The sequence below is a fragment of the Antedon mediterranea genome, chromosome 2, assembly GCF_964355755.1.
Source record: "Antedon mediterranea chromosome 2, ecAntMedi1.1, whole genome shotgun sequence".
In the NCBI taxonomy this organism is placed as follows: Eukaryota; Metazoa; Echinodermata; class Crinoidea; order Comatulida; family Antedonidae; genus Antedon; species Antedon mediterranea.
In genome coordinates this window covers 37,955,930-37,981,991 of record NC_092671.1, presented here as the reverse complement: position 1 = coordinate 37,981,991, position 26,062 = coordinate 37,955,930, and the positions used below count along the sequence as shown (strand labels likewise).

Genomic DNA, 26,062 nt, shown 5'->3' with positions numbered 1-26,062 from the left:
ACATGGTTTGTGCATCATCACCGATGTGATATAAAGGTTGACTGAAGTAACACATTGGATACTCTTCTGATGGTATTTTGAGGACGTCCATGTAAGCTTTTCTTGAGGATATTATGCCTGTTGAAGTATCAAACACACACCTATAATTTGTAGCATCTGATCTTTCAACTGGATCAATTGTTAAGCTATACTCATATATTCTATCTGTTATGCTTTCATTCTCAAAAGAATATCGTGAATTTTCTGAGCTTTGATTTATTTTCTTGTTATGTTTTATCCAAGATACTTGATCTGTTGATTCATGCTCTTTGGTCAGCAAACATACAAATCTTGCCTGCTTTGTTTCAGCAATGGTAACATCTTCAGGATAATCATTATCAAATGAAGTTTCCTGAGAAACTGAAGTTGAAATGATGATAAACAGAAGAGAAAGACACCAAAGCCTAGAGTTGTTGGTTGAACTATCAACAGATGCCTGAAAAAAATGCAAGGAGAAGAAAACCATCAAATTAATAGTGAGTTATCAATTAGACCTCAGTAAACAACGTAATCAGTTATTGACCTCATTCATGGTCTTCCTTGACTCGAAGAAGCAATTTTATACTGTATATTTATTTTTAGTAGCAACAATAATATTTTATTTTTTTCAGGAGAACCAGGCGCTATATATTTATGGAGGCACAATGATAGCATGATGGCATAACGGTAAGATGGGAATTGGCATGTTACACTTATTACTTCTCTCTTCAGATAGGATTCATTTATTTAATATACTAGATACATAATACAAAATTGTAAAACATACAGTATATATAATAATAGAGAACACAAACTAAAACTCAGTGTTTAGGGGGGATGGGGGGGGGGGAGGCCTGGAGAAGTCATGGAGGTCAGGGGCGGATTGCAATATAAAGACTTTGTCTTAGGCTTAGATCTAAGCCCTAAGCCCCTCGCGAAAGTCTTAGTTAAGCCTCTCAGCAAAGTCGATTGCAATATATAGCGGTCTTAACTGAGACTTTATTAGTAAAGAATTTCAAACAATCAAACCAGCCTATAGTTACCGACAAATGAGGGCGCTATACCAACAAGTGCAAATAGAGTAAGTTAACAATAAGGAGTAGCGACAAGCTCCTCAGTAGGACATATTGAGGCCATTTTAATGCATGAATGGACACACTGCCTATTCAATAGCGTTAAGATTACGTAAATACTAGGAGATTTTAGCAAATAATTAAAAATATTGGCAACAAAATTGTATGTAATTTGATAGTAAATATTGGTTAATTAATACATACTTAAAGTTTAAAAACAAATACTTCAAAAAAATAAATTTTAAATATGCTACTATATATGTAGTCTTTTCTTGGTCAAAATAGTGTAGCGCTAGGCCGCGTATGGAGAATATGCGTACAGCTTGTTGGTGCGGTTGTGGACCGCTAATAGTAATTGATCGTCAGGTAGGTGTGGGCCTATACAGATTTTATCTATTGAAACAATTGGTAGACAAAAATAATAATAATTATAGTTCAATAATAATAATAATAATTGTCAAATAGGGTGTTTAACCATTTTATTATTAATAATATTACAGGATAGAGTGTTTATTGTCATTAGCCCAACATTTACATGGTCTAATTTATCAAACTATTGTATATATCATTAATATTATAGGCTAGTACCTTGATTGGTATATAACAAAGTACAAACCTCAATAAAAAAACTAGAAAGCCACTCCGAGAGGGCATACCTCCGCCTACTGTAAAATTCTCCTACATAAGATTTCTCCGGTAAAAAAATATATATATATATATTTGTGTGTGTCTTAATGCTCTTTGTGATTTAGGCTAATTTCATTACAAGCATGTGTATGCGATTTTGGTGTAATGGTTATGTAACAAGCCTTTCAATTAACAATAGCTTCAGTTGACTAACAATAGAACAGCAACGCGAAAATCAAACGAGTGAATTTGAAAAGAAATAGGTTTTTTAAACTACTCGCATCAAAAAACGTGCACATTAAATCAAATTATGTTTTAAAATTACAAATCACAAATTATAACTCTTGCCTCTTGTTCAAAAAAGAAGTTTTTTGGACAAGTAGTTCTCAAGAAAATGCAATTACAGTTTACTTGTTACTTTAAGACTGCTCGCCGGCTTTTGAAAAATTCTGTCCTATCTTTTAACACTAGCAGGTCTAAAAAAGTATACTAAAAAGTGGTCCAGAATTGGGACTGTGGTCCCAAATGGTCCCAAAATTTAATGGAATGGTCCTTGACCATATATCTATCTGTCTATTCATTTTGGTAAAGATCTTGTTATTACTTTTTGAGTAATCCTGCTAACAAACAAACAAACAAACTAGCCTTCGCGCGTAGCGCGATACTTGGCCAAATCAAAATTGGCCTCCTAAACACACTTGACCTTGACCGATTTTAACCCGATCAAAGTTAAGTATATGTCATAAACCTCCCATGTAACATAAAAATAGAGACATAATTTCTCTAGATTTGATTATAAATCAGCCGTATAATTTATATACTAAGAAATATACTTGAACAAACAATACGAATAATAAAAAAAAAATCTGATTTTGTTTCATTTCCCAAGGTGAGACTCGATCTCGGTAACTTAAATGCTGTAGACACCAGCACAGACCACCGAGCCATACACAACTGACTAACATTTGAAGAAAGATTCCTATGTGTATTTACCATTGTGAGCGAACAGCAACGCGAAAAACACACTGGTGAAAAAAAAAGAGAAATAGGTTTTGTAAACTACTCGCATCAAAAAACCTGTATATTAAATCAATTTATGTTTTAAAATTACAAATCACCAATTATAACTCTTGCCTCTTGTACAAAAATGAAGTTTTTTGGAGAAGTAGTTCTCGAGAAAATGCAATTTTAGTTTACTTGTTAATTTAAGACTGCTCACCGGCCTTTGATAATTCTGTCCTTTCTTTTAACACTAGCAGGTCTGAAAGTAATTTTTAAAAGTGGTCCAGAATTGGGACCGTGGTTTGGATTTTAACCAAAATTGGGCAGTGTCGTCCTTGCACCAGGTGACATGTATGGTAGAAATTTGGAGTCATTCGAACCAAAACTGTGAGCGCTAGAGTGAACTAGCCTTCGCGCATAGCGCGATACTTGGCCAAATCAAAATTGGCCTCCTAAACACACTTGACCTTGACCAATTTTAACCCGATCAAAGTTCAGTATATGTCATAAACCTCTCCATGTAACATAAAAATAGAGACATAATTTCTCTAGATTTAATTATAAATCAGCCGTATAATGTATATACTAAGAAATATACTTGAACAAACAATACGAATAATAAAAAAAATCTGATTTCGTTTCATTTCCCAAGGTGAGACTCGATCTCGGTAACTTAAATGCTGCAGACACCAACACAGACCACCGAGCCATACACAACTGACTAACATTTGAAGAAAGATTCCTATGTGTATTTACCATTGTGAGCGATAGAGCGATGACAAACACACACACAAACCGAACCGAACAATAGAACAGCACGCGGGAAAAACACACGGGTGAATTTGAAAAAAAATAGGTTTTTAAAACTATTCGCATCAAAAAACCTGTACATTAAATCTAATTATGTTTTAAAATTACAAATCACAAATTATAACACTTGCTTCTTGTACAAAAATGAAGTTTTTTGGACAAGTAGTTCTCGAGAAAATGCAATTTTAGTAGTTTACTTGTTAATTTAAGACTGCTCACCGGATTTTGATAATTCTGTCCAATCTTTTAACACTAGCAGGTCTGAACATAATTTTTAAAAGTGGTCCAGAATTGGGACCGTGGTCCAGATTTTAACCAAAATTGTGCAGTGTCGTCCTTGCACCAGGTGACATGTATGGTAGTAATTTGGAGTCATTCGAATCAAAACTGTGAGCGCTAGAGTGATGACAAACAAACAAACAAACAAACAAACAAACTAGCCTTCGCGCATAGCGCGATACTTGGCCAAATCAAAATTGGCCTCCTGACATTGACCCAATTTTCACCAAAAGTGGGTGTCTTATGCTGTGTGATTTAGGCTAATTTCACTACAATCATGTGTATACGAGTTTGGTGTACAGGTTATGTAACCAGCCTTTCAACGAACAATAGCTTCAGTCGGCTAACAATAGAACAGCAACGCGAAAAACACACTGGTGATATTGAAGAGAAATAGGTTTTGTAAACTACTCGCATCAAAAAACCTGTATATTAAATCAATTTATGTTGTAAAATTACAAATCACCAATTATAACTCTTGCCTCTTGTACAAAAATGAAGTTTTTTGGAGAAGTAGTTCTCGAGAAAATGCAATTTTAGTTTACTTGTTAATTTAAGACTGCTCACCGGCCTTTGATAATTCTGTCCTTTCTTTTAACACTAGCAGGTCTGAAAATAATTTTTAAAAGTGGTCCAGAATTAGGACCGTGGTCCGGATTTTAACCAAAATTGGGCAGTGTCGTCCTTGCACCAGGTGACATGTATGGTAGTAATTTGGAGTCATTCGAATCAAAATTGTGAGCGCTAGAGTGATGACAAACAAACAAACACACACACACACACACACATCCACACACACACACACACACACACACAAACCGCACCAATCAACATACTTGGCCAATTTTCAATTTGGCCAAGTAACAAACAAACAAACTAGAAATCAAAAATCAAAAAACCTCTATATTAAATCTAATTATATTTTAAAATTACAAATCACATTATTACTCTTGCCTCTTGTACAAAAATGGAGTTTTTTGGATAAGTAGTTCTCGAGAAAATGCAATTTAAGTTTATTTGTTAATTTAAGACTGCTCACCGGCTTTTGATATTTCTGTCCTATCTTTTAACACTAGCAGGTCTGAAAATAATTTTTAAAAGTGGCCCAGAATTGGAACCGTGGTCCGGATTTTAACCAAAATTGGGTGGTGTCGTCCTTGCACCAGGTGACATGTATGGTAGTAATTTGGAGTCATTCGAATCAAAACTGTGAGCGCTAGAGTGATGACAAACAAACAAACAAACAAACAAACTAGCCTTCGCGCATAGCGCGATACTTGGCCAAATCAAAATTGGCCTCCTAAACACACTTGACCCGATTTTCACCAAAAGTGTGTGTCTTAATGATGTGTGATTTAGGCTAATTTTACTACAATCCTGTGTATACAAGTTTGGTGTACAGGTTATGTAACCAGCCTTTCAACGAACAATATCTTCAGTCGGCTAACAATAGAACAGCAACGCGAAAAACACACGGGTGAATTTGAAAAGAAATAGGTTTTGTAAACTACTCGCATCAAAAATCCTGTAAATTAAATCTAATTAAGTTTTAAAATTACAAATCACATTATTACTCTTGCCTCTTGTACAAAAATGGAGTTTTTTGGATAAGTAGTTCTCGAGAAAATGCAATTTAAGTTTATTTGTTAATTTAAGACTGCTCACCGGCTTTTGATATTTCTGTCCTATCTTTTAACACTAGCAGGTCTGAAAATAATTTTTAAAAGTGGCCCAGAATTGGAACCGTGGTCCGGATTTTAACCAAAATTGGGCGGTGTCGTCCTTGCACCAGGTGACATGTATGGTAGTAATTTGGAGTCATTCGAATCAAAACTGTGGGCGCTAGAGTGATGACAAACAAACAAACACACACACCCACACACACACACACACACACACACACACACACACACACACACAAACCGCACCAATCAACATACTTGGCCAATTTTCAATTTGGCCAAGTAACAAACACACAAACCAAACAGATCAACATACTTGGCCAATTTTCAATTTGGCCAAGTAACAAACACACACAAACCAAACAGATCAACATACTTGGCCAATTTTCAATTTGGCCAAGTAACAAACAAACAAATGAAAGCACTCAGAAACGAGTGAAGTACTTGGCAAAATATATCCACTTACTGGGAGCATGTTGAAAGATACAATTTTTGCTTTAGGTATTATCTTTACATGGTTAAAATACTGATAAGGTTAATAATTTGTTTAAATAATTTTTAATGCAAACAATTCCGGCATTGCAACAATGACCTTTCTAAAATCAAGTTTGACCAGAATAATGGTCGAGGAGTGTCTTGAAGCTGTACCGATTTGCGGCGCCTCTGCCTTAACCCATGTAGTAATATATCAATTTACCTGAAAATCAATAGGAAGGACACACGCTGGTGCTAACAAAACTACTTATCAACTTACAATAGTTTAATTTGAATAACAATAGAACAGCAACGCCAAAAACAAACGGGTGAATTTGAAAAGAAATAGGTTTTTTTAAACTACTCGTATAAAAAAGCTGGTACACTGAATCAACTTTTGTTTTAAAATTAAAAATCACAATTTATAACTCTTGCCTCTTGTACAAAAATGATGTTTTTTGGACAAGTAGTTCTCGAGAAAATGCAATTCAGTACACTTGTTACTTTAAGACTGCTCGCCGGCTTTTGAAAATTGTCTCCTATCTTTTAACACTAGCAGGTCTGAAAATAATTTTTAAAAGTGGTCCAGAATTGGAACCGTGGTCCAGATTTTAACCAAAATTGGGCAGTGTCGTCCTTGCACCAGGTGACATGTATGGTAGTAATTTGGAGTCATTCGAATCTAAACTGTGAGCGCTGGAGTGATGACAAACAAACAAACACACACACACACACACACACACACACACAAACCGCACCAATCAACATACTTGGCCAATTTTCAATTTGGCCAAGTAACAAACACACACAAACCAAACAGATCAACATACTTGGCCAATTTTCAATTTGGCCAAGTAACAAACAAACAAATGAAAGCACTCAGAAACTGAGTGAAGTACTTGGCAAAATATATCCACTGACTGGGAGCATGTTGAAAGATACAATTTTTGCTTTAGGTATTATCTTTACATGGTTAAAATACTGATAAGGTTAATAATTTGTTTAAATAATTTTTAATGCAAACAATTCCGGCATTGCAACAATGACCTTTCTAAAATCAAGTTTGACCAGAATAATGTCGAGGAGTGTCTTGAAGCTGTACCGATTTGCGGCGCCTCTGCCTTAACCCATGTAGTAATATATCAATTTACCTGAAAATCAATAGGAAGGACACACGCTGGTGCTAACAAAACTACTTATCAACTTACAATAGTTTAATTTGAATAACAATAGAACAGCAACGCCAAAAACAAACGGGTGAATTTGAAAAGAAATAGGTTTTTTTAAACTACTCGTATAAAAAAGCTGGTACACTGAATCAACTTTTGTTTTAAAATTAAAAATCACAATTTATAACTCTTGCCTCTTGTACAAAAATGATGTTTTTTGGACAAGTAGTTCTCGAGAAAATGCAATTCAGTACACTTGTTACTTTAAGACTGCTCCCCGGCTTTTGAAAATTGTCTCCTATCTTTTAACACTAGCCGGTCTGAAAATAATATCATTTTTGTTATTTGTGAAGTTATTAATAAACCAATTTTGTTGATTTTCAATAGGCATGGTCTGACAATATATACCTATCTACACCCAAAAATTCAGAACGATAACTTGAAAACTGTAGGCGCTATCGTGCTAACAAACAAACAAACAAACAAACATACAAACATACAAACATACAAACAAAGTGAATACTATACTTGGCAAAATTCTTTTTTGCCAAGTAACAAACACACACACAAACCAAACAGATCAACATACTTGGCCAATTTTCAATTTGGCCAAGTAACAAACAAACACGCTACCGATTACATATACCTCCTTGGCGGAGGTAAATAATAATGGAATAGTCCAATTCTTTAATTCAACAATAGAAAATTACAGTATGCATTGATGGTTCCTATAGCAACCATTGATTTGTTTTTCTGTCATAATTTAGGTACCTGTCAAACTAGTACAAAAGATAGCGTGTGAACAATTCAAGTGTCATTGTATAACTATAACAGCGATAGCCACACACACCTACACTTTATCTGAACAATGGCAATGCTCGTCCTAGAATCACCGATCATATTCCAATGATTGACTGTTTATCAATAGGTAATTCAGTTTACACCGTAACAAATGTATATAAAATGTTAAATTAACCAGGATTAATAACAATTTTACTTACCATTTTTATTGTTCATACAATCATCATGGCTGACGAACGGCACGTTGCTCATCCGGGTAACTGAAATTGTTGACGTCACTAAATAAAATTGGTGGCGTTAAACAAACCGGTATGACAATTGATTTCACAATACACAGATACAACAATGCTTGTCAGATTATTTGTATGACAAATAGCTAAATTGTTATAAATTACATGTTTTATTTACTCTATTATTGCTGTTTTTTTTCTTATCAAGTTTATTTCAGTATATTTGTTTTATTTGATAAATACCAAACCCAATTGTTAAACTTGTACTTTGTAAACATTACTACTAAATTTAATATTGTATTACTGGCCTTTAATTTTCAATATCAACTTATAAAGTAGTGTTGTAATACAGGCGAATTATTGAAAAGCAAATTTGAAAAAAAAAAACAATTAATGTTAGTCTAAAAGATGAGGATGGGGATGAGGAACGTTACGTACTTGTTTGTACTGGAATAGGATGATTTCTTCCTTATTTTTAAGACAATTTTAAGCATGTTTTTAGGTGTTTTTGTAGGCATCTTCAGTGAATTTTTTTTTTTTTTTTTGTAGGCATCTTCATTTTCAGTGAATGATTTAGAATTACAGTATTATTGTTTTTGTTAAATTAAATTTTAAAGAAATGTACTAATAACAAAAAACAAACATTCTTTATTAGTGGATAAATTTATTTTAAGTTCCTTTCATCATATATAAATTATTTATATGTACAATAATAATTATTGTATTAAGCTCTACCCATGGTATTGAGCACTTGATCTGGCTTTCTACTTAGTTAAATATATATTTATATATAAAGAGAGAAAAGTATATTATATTTATGGTACTGATATATTCTTACACTCTTAAATTTGTGTGTAGTAAGTGGGTACTCTATAAGATGATGATACTGTACTATAGTACAGGGAAATTTTTGAAATGACCAAATTTCGACCCTTTTATTTTTTGACAAAACTGGTTACTATGACTATAAGATGATAATAACGCAATAAATGTGCATATATTGCAATATTATTGCATAATAAGTGAATTTTAAAACATTGATATTGCCATTTATAAAAAAATCCCTGTACTACAGGGAAATGTTCGAAAAATGACCAAATTTCGACCCTTTTATTTTTTCACATAACTGGTTACTATGACTCTATAAGATGATGATAACGCGATATATGTGCATATATGCCAATATTATTGCATAATAACTGAATTTTAAGAAGTCTTAGTCGACTCTGCGCATGTTTATTATGCTATAGTAACCATGTATGTCAAAAGTGGTTACTATAGTAATGTAGTAATGTAACCCAAAATGAAGCTTTCCTTGAGCATTCTGACAATGTTCATCACAACGTACCTGCAATAAAAAGCAGGAATCTCATCATAGGAGACTCTATGTTGAAACACATCAAGACAAAGGGCCTTTATGACACATCAATAAGAACACTACGAGGATCAAACACCAACCAACTTGATCACACGATACAAAATTTGAATCTTACCAATATTGTGGAACAAATGATGTCAGTGCACATGATTTCAACTTGCGACAATTGGAGATGGACTTTGAACAATTAATGTCTAAGCTTAAAGAACGAGTATCTGGTAACTTATACATTTTAAGTATTTGTCCTCGCCTTGATGATGAAAGAATCAATAACAATGTTATTCAGGCAAACCGAATGCTTCAATCAATCTATGGACTTGCATTTATAGACAACACAAGAGCGTTTCTATCAAGCTATGGTAGAATAGATTCTTCTAAATTTACAAGCTTTAATCAAGAGTCTCAACAGAGCAGTCCAAATAATTTGTCAGAAAGCTGAACACATGCTTCAAACAGATCAATGAACACCTTTTGCCATTTTTGTGGAGAAACAGGACACACACGAAATGTTTGCATGGCAAACCAGTTTTATGCTGGCGCTGTGATCAAACCGGACACAAAGCTAAATTATGTACAACTGGACAATATTGAGAATCTGGCAAAGCAAGTGTAGCCACTGATTATGAAATTGAACATGAAGTTGCTGATGAAATCAATTATGAAAATTCTCAAAAAAACAGCTACATGTAATTTTAATGATAATTATGACACTGGAATGTCAGGTAATTCAACTAACTCAAATTCTTCTTAATCCTAGTGTTGCTATTGATATGTCTCACAACTCCGCAGCATCAGGTAGCAATATTATTAATTTGTTAAATGGAATAATACCTAAAATAAGTTGTAAAGGATTAAAATTATTTCAATTGAATATACGTGGTCATGTAAATAAGATGGACATGCTTAAGCATTTAACCAAAAATATTATATGTGACATTGGTGTATTATTGTCGTCGTTCGGGTTCTATTCTATTTATGTCTTGTCAGGACGCACACACCAGAAGTAACGACGATACAATAAAAAGATTGGTTGCAATTTGGTATTCTTTATTTGTGAATATCCGTACTCAAGGTGAAGAACACAACAGCAATGAAACGAAAATACAAAAAAACAAAACCCCTAAAAAACAATTAGAGAAATTCTTTAACAAAAAGTATAAAAGTTGACAATACATTATCTATCTCAACTATATAAATATCTCAAAACAAACAACAAGTTCTTAACATTTCTTTATATCGCATTAAGAATATTTCTGATAAAATCATTAACTAGGCCTAAATCAGTAGCATAGTACCCATAAAAATACATGATATCAACAATCTAGCACTTGGCCATTCCGACTTACCCAACTAGAGATAAACTATCTTAAATCCTCAACTCAAGAAAATGACGGTAATCCTCCAATTTTGTGGTCAAATCTCACTTGTGCAAAACACTAAAAACAATAATCAATATAAGCCACAATAGTATAAACAACCAACCTAATTATCTATTACTCTTCTATACTACTTATAACTAGCTCAAAACTCTAAAATATTCATTTAAAATCTGACGCTAGATCCACATGGGCGCAGCCATCTTGAATCTTTGTTTACAACTATAGCGCCACCAATCATAAAATAAATCTTAATCAACTACAGCATGACGCCCTCATCGGTCAAAAACTAGTTTACAAATCCACCATTTTATCGATAAAACTCATGTTCCGTGAACATAATCCTCGCAACATAATAAATACTCATAATCCAATAATTAGACTCTTCCCTCAATAATATAATTACTTATAGGTCAATCACTGACACACAACTAGCCTGAGAAACAATATCTCCAATGTAATTATTAACTCAATTTGCACCACTCTATGACTGATTTGACAGCGAGGTACACTAGCTGATTCTGTTGGCACAAAGCGAACATTTCCAACATAACTCGGCTGCGAATAACATTCATTCGAGCCTAGCCTAAAGTTACTTAATATATCGTGCAAACTACTTTTATCATCTACTGTAACCAACGTACCTTAGAACAAAATAATATCAATCTAAAATTTGAAATTTAACAGGTTTAATCAATCAGATGCATAAAGATAAATAACGGATGTTATTAACCTCAATCTCAGTTATCGGCGCTCCAAAAACATGTCCTCTCGCAGTCGCGGTAACAGCCTCATTACACCGAACCATCATCAAAAATTATTACTCCTATAATCGTTTTCTTAATTCTCACTATTGCATTCAAAGTTTGTAATGTAAAGTATAACAAAATTGTATTAATGTATAAATCGTAATTTAACAACCAAGCTCTAAAATTGAACATCGTCAAATAACACTTAATTTGATGAACTATATTATTACACTGTTCTAGTTTGTTTGAATGAATTCAGTCTACGACAAACCATCCTGACTCAGAACATTCGCCCCGAATGTGAATTTACAAAATAAAATAACATATAAAAAAAAATCTACAATATAATTAATACTATAATCCACCATTACTTCTCGAAAACAGATCTAGGCCACTGACCCGGATTACTGTGTGTCCCTTTATTTACACGTACTGAGCGCCTCACTGGATCAATCTCTTGTTCCACCACTCTATCCGGCATCTCTGGAATCTCAATTTGTAGAAGAAAATCTTCTTCCTCATCTGAAGAATCATTACAATCATTTTCTTCATCTACCTCTGGTCGCAATGGCATCTTATTCTCTTCATCTACCTCTGGTCGCAATGGCATTGGCCACTCTTCCAATATTTCATCACGAGGATCCTGTATAATCAATTTGCGGTTTACTGTCTTTACTTTACCACCTAATGCTGGTCGGATTTTGTACACGTCTTCCTCTCTATTTACATCCTCTATGTTATATGGCTCCCTATGATAACGGTCAACCAGCTTGTGTCTCCCAGTAAAAGCTGTTTGCTTCAGCAATACCTGTTCACCAACTTTAAACGGTTTCGACTTTACCACCCTGTCATCATGTAACCGTTTATCACTCTCTCTCGTCATTTTGATTTTCCTCTCGGCAATCTCTGCCGCTTTCTGCAAGGCATCTGCCTGACGCTGCACATAATCATTCTCCCAATCTTGATGTGTTTTGTGAATTAGTTGATCCAAAGGAATAGTAGGTTCTCGCCCATACATAAGCTTATATGGTGCTACATTGGTGGCTCGATGAGGTGTTGAATTATAGATATATACCAAATGACTCAAAAGCTCTGGCCAATGTCTTCTCTCATTTGGCTCTAATGATCTTATCATCATACAAAGAGTTGCATTAAATCTCTCCACTTGTCCATTCCCTTGTGGGTGATAAGGAGTTGTTCGTGTCTTTTGGATACCATACAGCTTACACATCTCTCGAATTAAATTACCCTCAAAGTCTCTGCCCTGGTCTGAATGAATCCTTAAAGGTATACCATAATGACAAAACCATCCATCTCTTAATACTTTCGCTACTGTACTAGCAGATTGATCCTTACAAGCAACTGCCTGGGAATATTTTGTAAAGACGTCTGTCATTACTAAAATGTCTTCATAGCCACCTTTCCCTCTGTCCATTTTCAAAAAATCGATTGCTAACACCTCAAGTGGTCTAAAAGAAAGAAGGTGCCGCATAGGGGTCTTCAAACTGGGTTTTGGCGGTTTTGCAACTCGACAATTAAAACACTTCCCTATATACTCCCGTACCTCTTGACTCATACCTGGCCAAAAACATCTTGTTCTAAGTAGACTTAGGGTCCTGTCATTACCCTGATGGCCCCAACGATCATGTACAGATTCTAATATGGTTTTCTTCAACCTTCTTGGTATTAATAGTTGTCGGGTTGACCCTCCTTGCCGCTCCACTTCACGAAATAGTAATCCATTCACCTCAACAAAATGTGACCACTCTCTCACCCAGGATTTAACTGTGGCTCGAACCTCAATGTCTAGGTCTTCACCAGGCTTCTAGTGACTCTTCCAACACTTCCAAACATCTCCCAATTCAGGGTCTGCCTGCTGTAATCTCTGCAATTCGTCTAAACTGAATGAAGGAAAAACATGGGGGTGCAACGGTTGACGTGTCTCTAACCAATTTGTATCTCTATCCGCCTCTCCATCAACCAATTCCACAGGTAACACACTACACTTGATTTCTTCTTCACAAACTGATCTCACGGCCGCCATATCCATATTTGAAGGACATCTGCTAAGCGCATCAGCACATCTATTGGTGCTTCCAGGGCGATACCTTATTTCCAAATCAAATGCTGAAAGTTGGGCGACCCACCTGTGCTCAGTGGCACCTAGTTTGGCTGTAGCTAAATATGCTAACGGATTATGATCTGTATAAACTACGGTATGTCTTCCAATCAAATAGTCTCCAAATTTGTCCGCGACAGCCCACTTAAGGCCTAATAACTCAAGTTTAAAACTGGAATAATCTGGATAGTTACGTTCTGCATTACGCAATCCTCTGCTGGCAAATGCAACAGGATGAACTTCTCCATCTTCATTTTTCTGACTCAAACAAGCACCTAGGCCTTTCAATGATGCGTCAACTTCAAGAATAAAATCTCCTTCAAAATTTGGATAATTCAGAACTGGTGCAGCAATCAACAATTTCTTCAATGCATTAAAGGCGAGGTCAGCTTCTTGTGTCCATTTAAAATCTCCTACCCCTGATTGTGTGTTTCGAACATATCTTTTTAATTTCTTAGACTTCCCTGTCTTGTTTCCAGCTAAGGCATGTAATGGACCAGCTATGTGTGCAAACCCTACCACAAATCTTCGGTAGTATGATGCTAACCCTAGAAAGGATCGTAACTCTTCTGTGCTGGTTGGAACTGGCCAATCCTTGATTCGAGACACCTTCTCTGGATCCATAGCTATACCTGCTGCACTGACCACATGACCAAGATGACTCACCTCACGACGTAAGAACTGACATTTTCGCCCCTTTAACTTTAGTCCAAACTCTTCTAATCGCTTGAAAACAATCCTTAACCTTTCAACATGCTCTTCTATAGTCTTAGAGAAAACCAAGATATCATCCAAGTAAATGATAAGATGAGACAAATTTAGATCAGCAAAAACTAACTCCATAACTCGTTGGAAGGTACTCGGGCTGTTTATCAAACCTTGTGGCATCCTTGTAAACTCAAAGAGACCCCATGGTACACGGAAAGCCGTCTTCTCCACACTATCTGGGTGCATAGTCACCTGAAAATATCCATGTGCAAGGTCAAGAGAACTGAAAAACTTGGCACCACTCATTGCTTCTAGGCTTTCCTCAATTCGTGGGAGAGGGAACGAATCCCTAATCGTCTGCAAATTCAGTCGTCGATAATCGATGCACAATCGAAGAGATCCATCTTTTTTTCTAACAGGCACCACTGCACTAGCATAAGGGCTTCTGGACTTCCTAATAATACCTTTTTCCAACATTTCTTGTAACAACTTCCTTATTTCGGGAACTTGAGTAGGTGGTATCCGACGGTATGGCAGTCTGATAGGCGTACCGTCCTTTAAGTTGATTTGGTGAGGAATAACATTACAAATGCCAAGATCCATATCACTTTCTGAAAATACTTTTTGATTCTCGTGTAGTAAGCGTGCGACCATATCTGCCTCAGCACCACCGGTAGTTCTCTCAACAGTTACACCACTGGGTAGCAACAAACAGGAACCGTCTTTACACACATAATCTCGATTCACATCACTCAGCTCTTTCATAGGTTGAACCTGCGATCCAACATCATACCCCTTCATAGTTACTCCTTCTTCAACAGCAACTTCAGCTATCATCACTCCCAAACAACCATTGATTTGTTCAACAACTATTTCGTCCGCAAGTTTGACATCCACCGCTGTTCCTAAAATGGTCCCAGCATCAACAACTACTTCTTGATCACTTTCGTTTGCTACTGCTAATTGACAAACAGATCTTTCCTGATGAGAAAAACCATCTAATACCCTTACTGGTCCTTTCATGCTCGACTCCACCAAGATGCTTCCAACTTCAGAGTGTTTCGATATCACACATTCCACTTGTCGCACTGTCAGAGGAGGGAAAACTTCTTGATTATTTGTCCTCACATTAGACTCCTTCTCTTCCGATTCTAAGACGTCACTTACCAGGTCCCAGGCTTCGTTCTTGTTTTTATTACCCTGACATAAGACAGCTCTTAATGCATTACAACCAAGAATAATCGGGAAATCAACTCTGCGTTTACTCATAACATGGTCTTCCACAACCAAAAACCCTACATCAGCAGTTGTGTCAAACAGTGAAATAGTCGTCTTCAAGTACCCAACAATCGGAATAGTCATCCCAGTTACTCCAACTACTTTGATAGCAACATCGCCTCCTAGGACTCCAAGGGTAGGCCGAAGTACTTCTTGGTAACAACTCAGAGGAATAAGACTGGTCTCAGCTCCAGTATCCAAGATACACCCTAATTCTCTCCCACCAATAATTAACTTTGCCGTCGGACTGTCTGCTATCAGTAAGCTTCTTAAAACATCATTATCTGCCAACGGTGAAGAATGCGATATTATCCCAACACCAGGTGTCACTACCGTAGATGCCGTTGTTGCCGCTTCTGATGGTTGTGGTGCAGGAAGTTCTATACTGTCTACTTGGTTTCTCTGTGGGCAATCCTTCTGCATATGGCCAGGGTTCCCACATTTGTGACACTTCGTTGGACATCTACAATCTCTTTTCACATGCCCTTTCCTCCCACAGTTGTAACAAGTCTCTTCTCTCCTTTCACTTCTACCACCTTTTAAAGTCTTCACTACTCCCACCATATCTTGGACCATTTCCTTCAACTGATTGAGTTCCCCTTGTAACTTTAAAATGTGGTCTTCTCCTTGCACTCTAGCCACAGATACTGGTTGAACTTCCGAAACCTCTCTTACTCTTGCGTTTACAGACTGAACACTTTGGTCTTGGAATAGTTCCATCACTTCTTCTCTCATAACTAAAAACGATTTGTCTTTACTCGCAATTATAATCCTCCTCAACTCCCTCTGAATACTCTTATCCCGAACTCCTGTCACCAATCTTTCTTTTAAAGTGCTATCTTTTAGCTTTGTCAGCGCCTCTTTCTCTTCTCCACTAGCAGCTGCTTCCATCCGATCATACAGTCTGATTAGGGTACTACTAAAATCTGCGAGTGTTTCTCCCTCCAATTGTTCTCTCTCATGCAGCTTTGTACTCAAAGACTGTACACGCTCACCTGGTCCAAACCTCAGTTTTAGAATCTTAATAATCTCGGCACTATCTTCTTTTACACCCGCCTCCCGACAAAGGATCTCTTCCTTAGCTGCTCCAGTCAGGTGTGTTAACAGAGCTTGGGCCTTATCACGTCCCGTTAATTTATAGAATGTTGAATACTCCTCAAATTCAATTATCCATTCATGCAAGGACAGGTCACCAGGATTCAATGGTTGCCCTTTGAACTTACTTAATTTTATTGCTGGCATCGTTCTAGCGGAAGAAAGGTTCTGGAACGCACCAGTCAAGGCAGCCACCATTTCTGCAATACCAGCAGGAGCTGCATCACCACCTTCAGCATTTGCCATCTCAATATAATTTGGGTTACAGAAATATATAAATAATAAATGCAATACAAATCTCAACAAATCCTGATTAGTACATCAATTTATGCATTTCACAAAACTATCTAAAATAATACCGTTAACTCCTTAATCACTAAGTTGAGGGTTTTCCACTTGATCTTCAATCTTGAGTTGCAATCATCCCACTTCTGACACCATTTGTCGTCGTTCGGGTTCTATTCTATTTATGTCTTGTCAGGACGCACACACCAGAAGTAACGACGATACAATAAAAAGATTGGTTGCAATTTGGTATTCTTTATTTGTGAATATCCGTACTCAAGGTGAAGAACACAACAGCAATGAAACGAAAATACAAAAAAACAAAACCCCTAAAAAACAATTAGAGAAATTCTTTAACAAAAAGTATAAAAGTTGACAATACATTATCTATCTCAACTATATAAATATCTCAAAACAAACAACAAGTTCTTAACATTTCTTTATATCGCATTAAGAATATTTCTGATAAAATCATTAACTAGGCCTAAATCAGTAGCATAGTACCCATAAAAATACATGATATCAACAATCTAGCACTTGGCCATTCCGACTTACCCAACTAGAGATAAACTATCTTAAATCCTCAACTCAAGAAAATGACGGTAATCCTCCAATTTTGTGGTCAAATCTCACTTGTGCAAAACACTAAAAACAATAATCAATATAAGCCACAATAGTATAAACAACCAACCTAATTATCTATTACTCTTCTATACTACTTATAACTAGCTCAAAACTCTAAAATATTCATTTAAAATCTGACGCTAGATCCACATGGGCGCAGCCATCTTGAATCTTTGTTTACAACTATAGCGCCACCAATCATAAAATAAATCTTAATCAACTACAGCATGACGCCCTCATCGGTCAAAAACTAGTTTACAAATCCACCATTTTATCGATAAAACTCATGTTCCGTGAACATAATCCTCGCAACATAATAAATACTCATAATCCAATAATTAGACTCTTCCCTCAATAATATAATTACTTATAGGTCAATCACTGACACACAACTAGCCTGAGAAACAATATCTCCAATGTAATTATTAACTCAATTTGTACCACTCTATGACTGATTTGACAGCGAGGTACACTAGCTGATTCTGTTGGCACAAAGCGAACATTTCCAACATAACTCGGCTGCGAATAACATTCATTCGAGCCTAGCCTAAAGTTACTTAATATATCGTGCAAACTACTTTTATCATCTACTGTAACCAACGTACCTTAGAACAAAATAATATCAATCTAAAATTTGAAATTTAACAGGTTTAATCAATCAGATGCATAAAGATAAATAACGGATGTTATTAACCTCAATCTCAGTTATCGGCGCTCCAAAAACATGTCCTCTCGCAGTCGCGGTAACAGCCTCATTACACCGAACCATCATCAAAAATTATTACTCCTATAATCGTTTTCTTAATTCTCACTATTGCATTCAAAGTTTGTAATGTAAAGTATAACAAAATTGTATTAAATGTATAAATCGTAATTTAACAACCAAGCTCTAAAATTGAACATCGTCAAATAACACTTAATTTGATGAACTATATTATTACACTGTTCTAGTTAGTTTGAATGAATTCAGTCTACGACATTATGTATAAATGAAACTTTTTGTGATGAAACTATAACTGATGGTGAAATTGCTATTGAAAGTTTCAATTTATTAAGATGTGACCAAACAAGACATGGAGGTGGTGTAGCAATATACATTAATAATAATTTAAATTATTGTCACAGAAAGGATCTTAAAATAGGAGCACTTGAATGTATATGGATTGAAATTAAGTTTCCACATTCAACACCTATACTAATATCTTCGGTTTATAGGCCTCCAGATTACAATCCACTGTTGTTTGATTACTTAAGTTCTTCTCTTGAGAAAGCTTCTGCTGAAGATAAAGAGATATTATTATTAGTAGACTTGAATTGTGACTTTAATCAAATGAAAAAAAGAGAAACAGAAATGTTTGATTTTATTTGTAATCTAAATCAGTTAACCCAGGTAATTGATAAACCAACTAGAGTAACTAGCACAAGTGAAACAATAATTGATGTTATCCTATCATCTAGACCCGAACTAGTATAAGTGACCACTACATAACTATGTAATTCATGGAACCAAAGTCAAGAGTAGTGACCACAAAACAGTTGAATATCGTAGTTTTAAGACTTGTGATGAAAATGCATTTCTTCAAGATCTTACACAAGTACCCTGGTCAATAATTAGTGATTCTGATATGTCTGTAAATGATGCATGGTCCATGTAGAAATCTATGTTTATGAATGTTGTAAATAGTCACGCACCTAAAAAATTAAAACGTATTCGTTCTGATAAATGTAAATGGATAAATGCCAAAATTCTTAATACTATGAATAAGAGGGATAAACTACACAAAGTTGCAAGAAAATCAAAATCAGATGTTAACTGGAACAAGTATAAAGAAGTTAGGAATGAAGTTACATCTAAACTTCAAAAGGCTAAAAGAAAATATTATGTTGATAAAATTGAACAAAATAAAAATAATAATCGTAAACTTTGGCAAAATTTAAAAGAAGTTCTACCTACTAAAAAGAAAAATAATCCTACCCATATTAGTGTTAATAATAAAGATGTAACATATGATTGTGATATTGCAAATGCTTTCAACAAACATTTTGTAACAATAGGTTCAAACAAATCAACTTTTTAATGACAATATAAATATAGAAAGTAATCAGCCAGTTATCATCCCTCCAACTATATTTGACTTACCACATGATTTTATATTTAATGAAATAGCAAAAATGTCTACCAACAAAGCATTTGGTTTTGATGAAATCAGTCCTAAAATGTTGAAAATTGCAAACTCAATTATTGTTCGTTCATTGACATATATCATCAATTTATCATTATGTTCTGGTGTATTTCCTGATGATTGGAAATATGCAAAGGTTACACCTCTTCACAAAAGGGTGATACTCAAGATGTAAATAATTATAGATCACTTTCTGTACTATCATGTGTTAGTAAATGCATTGAAAAAGCTGTACATAAGCATCTTTATGATTTTTTTAATCATTTTAATATTTTAGATAATAATCAATCTGGTTTCAGAAAATTTCATTCAACAGAAACATCATTGATTCAAATGACTGACAATTGGTTAAAAAATATTGATGAGGGTAAACTTACAGGTATTGCCTTTATAGACCTGAGAAAGGCATTTGACACCGTCAATCATACCATTTTATTAGAAAAGCTTTAAATAGGTTGTTCATCACATGCTCTTCAATGGTTTAAATCATATTTGTCTAATAGACAACAAATTGTATTTTTTAATGGCAAGATATCTGAACCAATGAATTTATTGGTAGGTGTACCCCAAGGTTCAATTTTAGGACCTCTATTTTTTCTTATTTTTATAAATGATCTTTCACAAGTAATTTCTCATGGCAGTATATCATTGTTTGCTGATGATACCACATTATCTATTGCTGACAAACATGTTTGCAATATTGAAAATTCCATGTCTGAAGATATGCAAAACATCTGCCTTTGGATAAAAAAGAATAAATTAAGTATAAATATTGAGAAAACTAAAATTATGCTTCTGGGTACAAATCGCCGATTATCAGACCATGATTTCAAGATTAATGTAAATAATTATGAATTAGATAGAGTTAATACATTTAAATGTCTTGGTGTAGTTATTGATGACCAGTTAACTTGGCACGACCATGTGAAATCTGTATCCAAGAAGGTATTTGCAACTCTTTCCATCTTTAAATGTGTAAACCTTTTATTAATCAGTCAACTTTAAATCAACTTTATCTTTCTCTTGTTCAACCGCATTTTGAATACTGCAGTACTGTATGGTCTAAACGTTTTGATAATGATCTTGACCAACTTACTAAACTTCAAAAACGTGGAGCAAGATTAATATTAAATAAAACAATTTTATTGTGTTACTGTTATTTTTATATTTTAGTTTAAAATGTACTATTGTACTCAGGGCCTCAAGGGAGACCAGTCTTTTTGACTGATTGGGCCACCCTGGTTAAATATTGTTAATAAATAAATAAATAAATAGCACAATTGACATGCGCAGAACCCAATAGTCGACTCTGCGCATGGTTATTATGCTATAGTAACCATTTATGTCAAAACTGGTTACTATAGCACAATTGACATGCGCAGAACCCATTATTCGTCTCTGCGCATGTTTATTATGCTATAGTAACCATTTATGTCAAAACTGGTTACTATAGCACAATTGACATGCGCAGAACCCATTATTCGACTCTGTGCATGTTTATTATGCTGTAGTAACCATTTATGTCAAAAAATAAAAAGGTCGAAAATTTCCCTGTACATGCGCATGTTTATTATGCTAATCAAAATAATATCTACACACGTGAAGAGCTAAAACAAGAACTTTGCTTTATGCAGTTGAGTCGTTCTTTCATGACGGGGTACTATAGTACACGAAATTTTTCGAAAAATGACCTAATTTAACCCTTTTATTTTTCACATAACTTGTTACTATGACTCTATAAGATGATGATAATGCGATATATGTGCATATATGCCAATATTATTGCATAATAATTGAATTTTAAAAAGTCGATATTTTAACTATTTTTGAAAAACAACCCTGTACTATAGTACAGGGAAATTTTCGAAAAATGACATAATTTCAACCCTTTTATTTTTCACATAACTTGTTACTATGACTCTATATGACCATGATAACGCAATATATGTGCATATATGGCAATATTATTGCATAATAAGTGAATTTTAAAAAGTCGATATTTTGACTATTTTTGAAAAACAACCCTGTACTTAATTTTTTGGCCATTTTTGAAAAAAAAAAAAATATCCCTGTACATAGTACAGTACATAATAAGGAAATTTTTTTAAGTCGATATTTTGGTTATTACTATAGACAGGAAATAAACAAAAAAGTTTATACATGGTTTATTTGTGTAGGATGCAAAAGCATATTTATTTAGCTGTATATCTCTGGATGACATCAGCTTTCAGAGCACACGTTAGTACTAAATTTGTTCACATAAATCCTCATATTTTGCAGCTTTCCAATGTTTACAAACTCTAGTAACTATTGTGGATACGTCGCTGCGTTGCGTTCTAGTTAAGTGGGAACCACGCTTAACTATTGTGGAAGAAACGATTGCAGCAATGACTGCAAACAAACATTTTACGCATGGTATTGTGTTCAAGCCTGTAATAGGACCACATATGATACTCAATAAATTAAAATGGGTACATCTGTAAAATTGACAAAATAATACAATTAAATGCTTATACATTTTTACAAAAAAACATTTCCCATGAAACTGCCTATATAACTTTTGCTCATTTTAAAATCTGTTTTCTTTTTATCAATTTACATATACTACAAAAACTAATTATTAATACAAATAATGTGCATCGAAAATAATAAAAATAAACAAAACATGATTTTTAATAACTGTTAATGATTTCAGAAATAAATTAGCATTTTAATTATTGACTTACATTATATAAAATTATGCAGAAGTTGTGTGTATTTTTTACAACATAGTGTTTGATAAATCCATCATAAATCAACCAAAATAAATTGTGAATCTATAATACTGGTTGAAAAAGAGCAGCATATGCGATGATCTTCATCAATATATAATACTAAACATATTGATAAAAGACAACACAAACAAATTAATACATATCTATATATAAAATTTAAATTAGAATTTAAAGACTAAAAATAATAATTATTATATTTCTTGGCAAAAAAGAAATTGTTGATAAAAATCATCCCCTTGCTCAATTCTGTTACATAATGAGTAAAACATAAACACAGGCACGATTAAAAAAAATAGTGGAAAAACTGCTAGTTTAACAGTCAAATTGAAATTGCATCTCATATACACAGGTATTACAAAATTATTGTATACTTAATATCAATGTATTCATAATTATTACAATACATAAAAAGCTATCGTCAATTTAGCTGTATAAAAAAATAATATAAGTAACCATACAATAACTATTAATTTGTTTTACAAGTTAAAAATTATACAAAATTTACAAAAATTGCATCAAAATGCTAGTGGATATCTAAATCAACAGGAAAATAGGTGTACATATTTCTAAAGATAAATAAGCAGATATAGGCTACATATCTATAAACCTGAATGGCTTAGGACCGGGACAGAATCAGCCTTTACTCTCGCTTAATATGGTCAACCTTGTTATCTAGTCTGCTCTAAGATGTCTGTAAAACACTCAATCATAAGGAAAATGGTAATTTTAATTTACATATGATGCGGTAATGAACCATCAAGGTTTTAGGATCAAATTAACAAAACAAAGAATAAATAAATTGTTAAGCCTAATAAATTCCATAATAATGATTGTGTTCAATAGTTTCTTCCAAGAAGCCCTATTTGTTGTTTTCTGTTACTACATATTTTATGTGTTACATGACATGATTACATACATGTATGTTACATGACATGTAACATACATGTATGTAATCATGTCATGTAACATACATGTATGTTACATGACATGATTACATACATGTATGTTACATGACATGATTACAAACATGTATGTTACATGACATGATTACATATTAAACATGTATGTTACATGACATGATTACAAACATGTATGTTACATGACATGATTACAAACATGTATGTTACATGACATGATTACAAACATGTATGTTACATGACATGATTACATATTAAACATGTATGTTACATGACATGATTACAAACATGTATGTTACATGACATGATTACAAACATGTATGTTACATGAATCCATACATTATTAAAGGTGTATGTGCAATGCAGTCAATGCACAAATACAATGCTGTGAGTCATTAAATTGCAAGACAGATCAGAAGCCAGACACCTAATATTACCATACTATCATCAAGTTTACTATTTATAAAGACATGTGTATTTCGACACATAATTATTAAAATTTCAATTAGTTTTCTCAAAATTTGTAACATTTCTCATTTTTACAGATAATTTTTACAATGTCATCAACACTAGCACATAACCCATTCATAATGCCATATACTAACCACGCACACAAACCTACAACATACATATATTATCAGTATAATTAATATAGACATAAAATCCCAGCATTTTTGCATTGAATGTTACCATTATACATAGCAGTTCCCTTTACTAAGACATATTTGATGCCACCACAGTATGTACAGAAATGTCACACTGAGCATGTTCAGTTGTTATTCCTAATATGGTAATACCAATTACCCAGGATTCAACACAGAAAATCCTGTTATGGAGTGTATTACTCTCTTGCATTGTTTTTAAATATGTATTTGAATTATCCAGTATGGCAACATACATCTCAACTAATCCCATAATTATTATACTATGCCCACTATTAATTGTTTATACATTTATATTATATATATTATTATTATTATTATATATTGTCATTACTCATTACATTATCAACAGTTTTTTATTTCTATTACAATTCTTAAGGAAACAACTAGATATGTAAAGCTCAAAATCCCCATAATGGCAATCACTTAGGATGATAAAAGCACAAATTGCAAAAGTGCATCGATTAAAAATGTATCGCACATCACACCTAGGCACCAAAATCTTGGTCCACCATTGTTTGAAACCAAACACCTTATACAGTGTATAGTAAAATTCAAGAAAACAGAAGATTAAAAATCATCTTTTGTTTAAGATGAATTAATTTGGAGTATTCTGTACAAATAAAAGTCTGATGACTGTTCCTAAATTGACATTATTCCACCAGTTACTTCATTTGCATGCAGGTGGCCACCATATAGATGACAGCTTTTTCAAGATGTTTCAACACCTCATTTGCATGCAGGTGGCCATCATATTGATGACAACTTTTTCAAGATGTTTCAACACTTCATTTGCATACAGGTGGTCATCATATAGATGACAACTTTTCAAGATGTTTCAATACTTCATTTTCATGCAGGTGGCCATCATATAGATGACAACTTTTCAAGATGTTTCAACAATTCATTTGTATACAGGTGGCCATCATATAGATGACAACTTTTCAAGATGTTTCAACACTCCATTTTCATGCAGGTGGCCATCATACAGAAGACAACTTTTCAAGATGTTTCAACATTTCATTTGCATGCAGGTGGCCACCATATAGATGACAACTTTCCAAGACTTTTCAACATTTCATTTGCATACAGGTGGCCATCATATAGGAGTCAACCATTCAAGATGTATAATTCACTTTCACTTAACTTCACAGATATCAGCTTTTAAGATTTTTTCTAAACACAAACAAGAATTACATATTGTAGGCTACGTAGATTGGATCTAACTGATCTGCTAAAAATCCATCTCGTAAATGCATGCGTTGTTTCTCTCCACGGGAATTAATGGGTACTACACCGGGATCTACAAGTACGACCACACCAACGATGAGGTAGTGGTCCTCTAGTACCGCATTTGTGATGAGGGGAACAAGGTCTAGAGCCTCCTTCTCATCACCATCGAGTTCCACAACAACTACTAGGAGGTTTGTCCAAGTAAACACAGCACTAAATGAAAAACAAAAGAAAGAATTATTAGCATAAAGACGAGTTTACTATTGTTATGTTATAAACAGAATGACAGAAGATTGATCAGTACATTAAAGAGTCTTTCAAACCTGGTCTAGCATGGTTCCGGTCCGGCAAATCGAATATCAACGTTTCGTTTTCACGATGCTCCACGCGACTATGCGCCAATCAATATGCGCATAGCCGCGTGACAAGGAAACATTGACGTTCAATTGGATTTTCCGGCGCCGGACACGTGATGGTGACACCTTCAGGACCGCACAATGTGTTCCCTTAATTGGG

The 26,062-nt window shown here is 34.3% G+C and overlaps 2 protein-coding genes and 1 long non-coding RNA gene across 12 annotated transcripts in view; 1 reads left to right on the top strand and 2 right to left on the bottom strand.

The window, feature by feature from the left end:
- The window catches only part of LOC140040993 (uncharacterized), a 44,650-nt gene that overhangs the window by 15,821 nt on the left and 2,767 nt on the right, over positions 1–26,062 (top strand). The window contains exons 6-8 of one of the 3 annotated variants that reach the window (XR_011842796.1): positions 349–515; positions 651–705; positions 7,902–8,062. This is a non-coding gene — a long non-coding RNA (uncharacterized lncRNA). Of the gene's footprint in view, positions 1–348; positions 516–650; positions 706–7,901; positions 10,524–26,062 lie in introns of those variants that run through there. The other 2 variants (XR_011842795.1, XR_011842794.1) reach the window with 2 other exon arrangements.
- On the bottom strand, positions 13,494–18,597 carry LOC140040989 (uncharacterized). Its single transcript, XM_072087320.1, has 2 exons — positions 18,383–18,597; positions 13,494–17,798 (listed from the first exon to the last, which is right to left on the bottom strand). The coding sequence occupies exon 2, from the start codon at positions 17,112–17,114 to the stop codon at positions 13,494–13,496; it is 3,621 nt and encodes a 1,206-aa protein (XP_071943421.1). The 5' UTR covers positions 17,115–17,798; positions 18,383–18,597.
- LOC140040988 (disco-interacting protein 2 homolog C-like) overlaps positions 23,026–26,062 on the bottom strand; it is a 49,685-nt gene continuing 46,648 nt past the window's right edge. For all 8 annotated transcript variants that reach the window (XM_072087311.1, XM_072087312.1, XM_072087313.1 and 5 more), the window contains one exon: positions 23,026–25,759. In XM_072087311.1, the coding sequence (XP_071943412.1) occupies positions 25,507–25,759 (253 nt within the window). In that variant the 3' untranslated portion in view covers positions 23,026–25,506. The remainder of the gene's footprint in view (positions 25,760–26,062) is intronic.

Coding starts and splice junctions, on each gene's coding strand:
- LOC140040989 (XM_072087320.1), bottom strand. CDS start 17,114: ATGGCAAATGCTGAAGGTGGTGATGCAGCTCCTGCTGGTATTGCAGAA.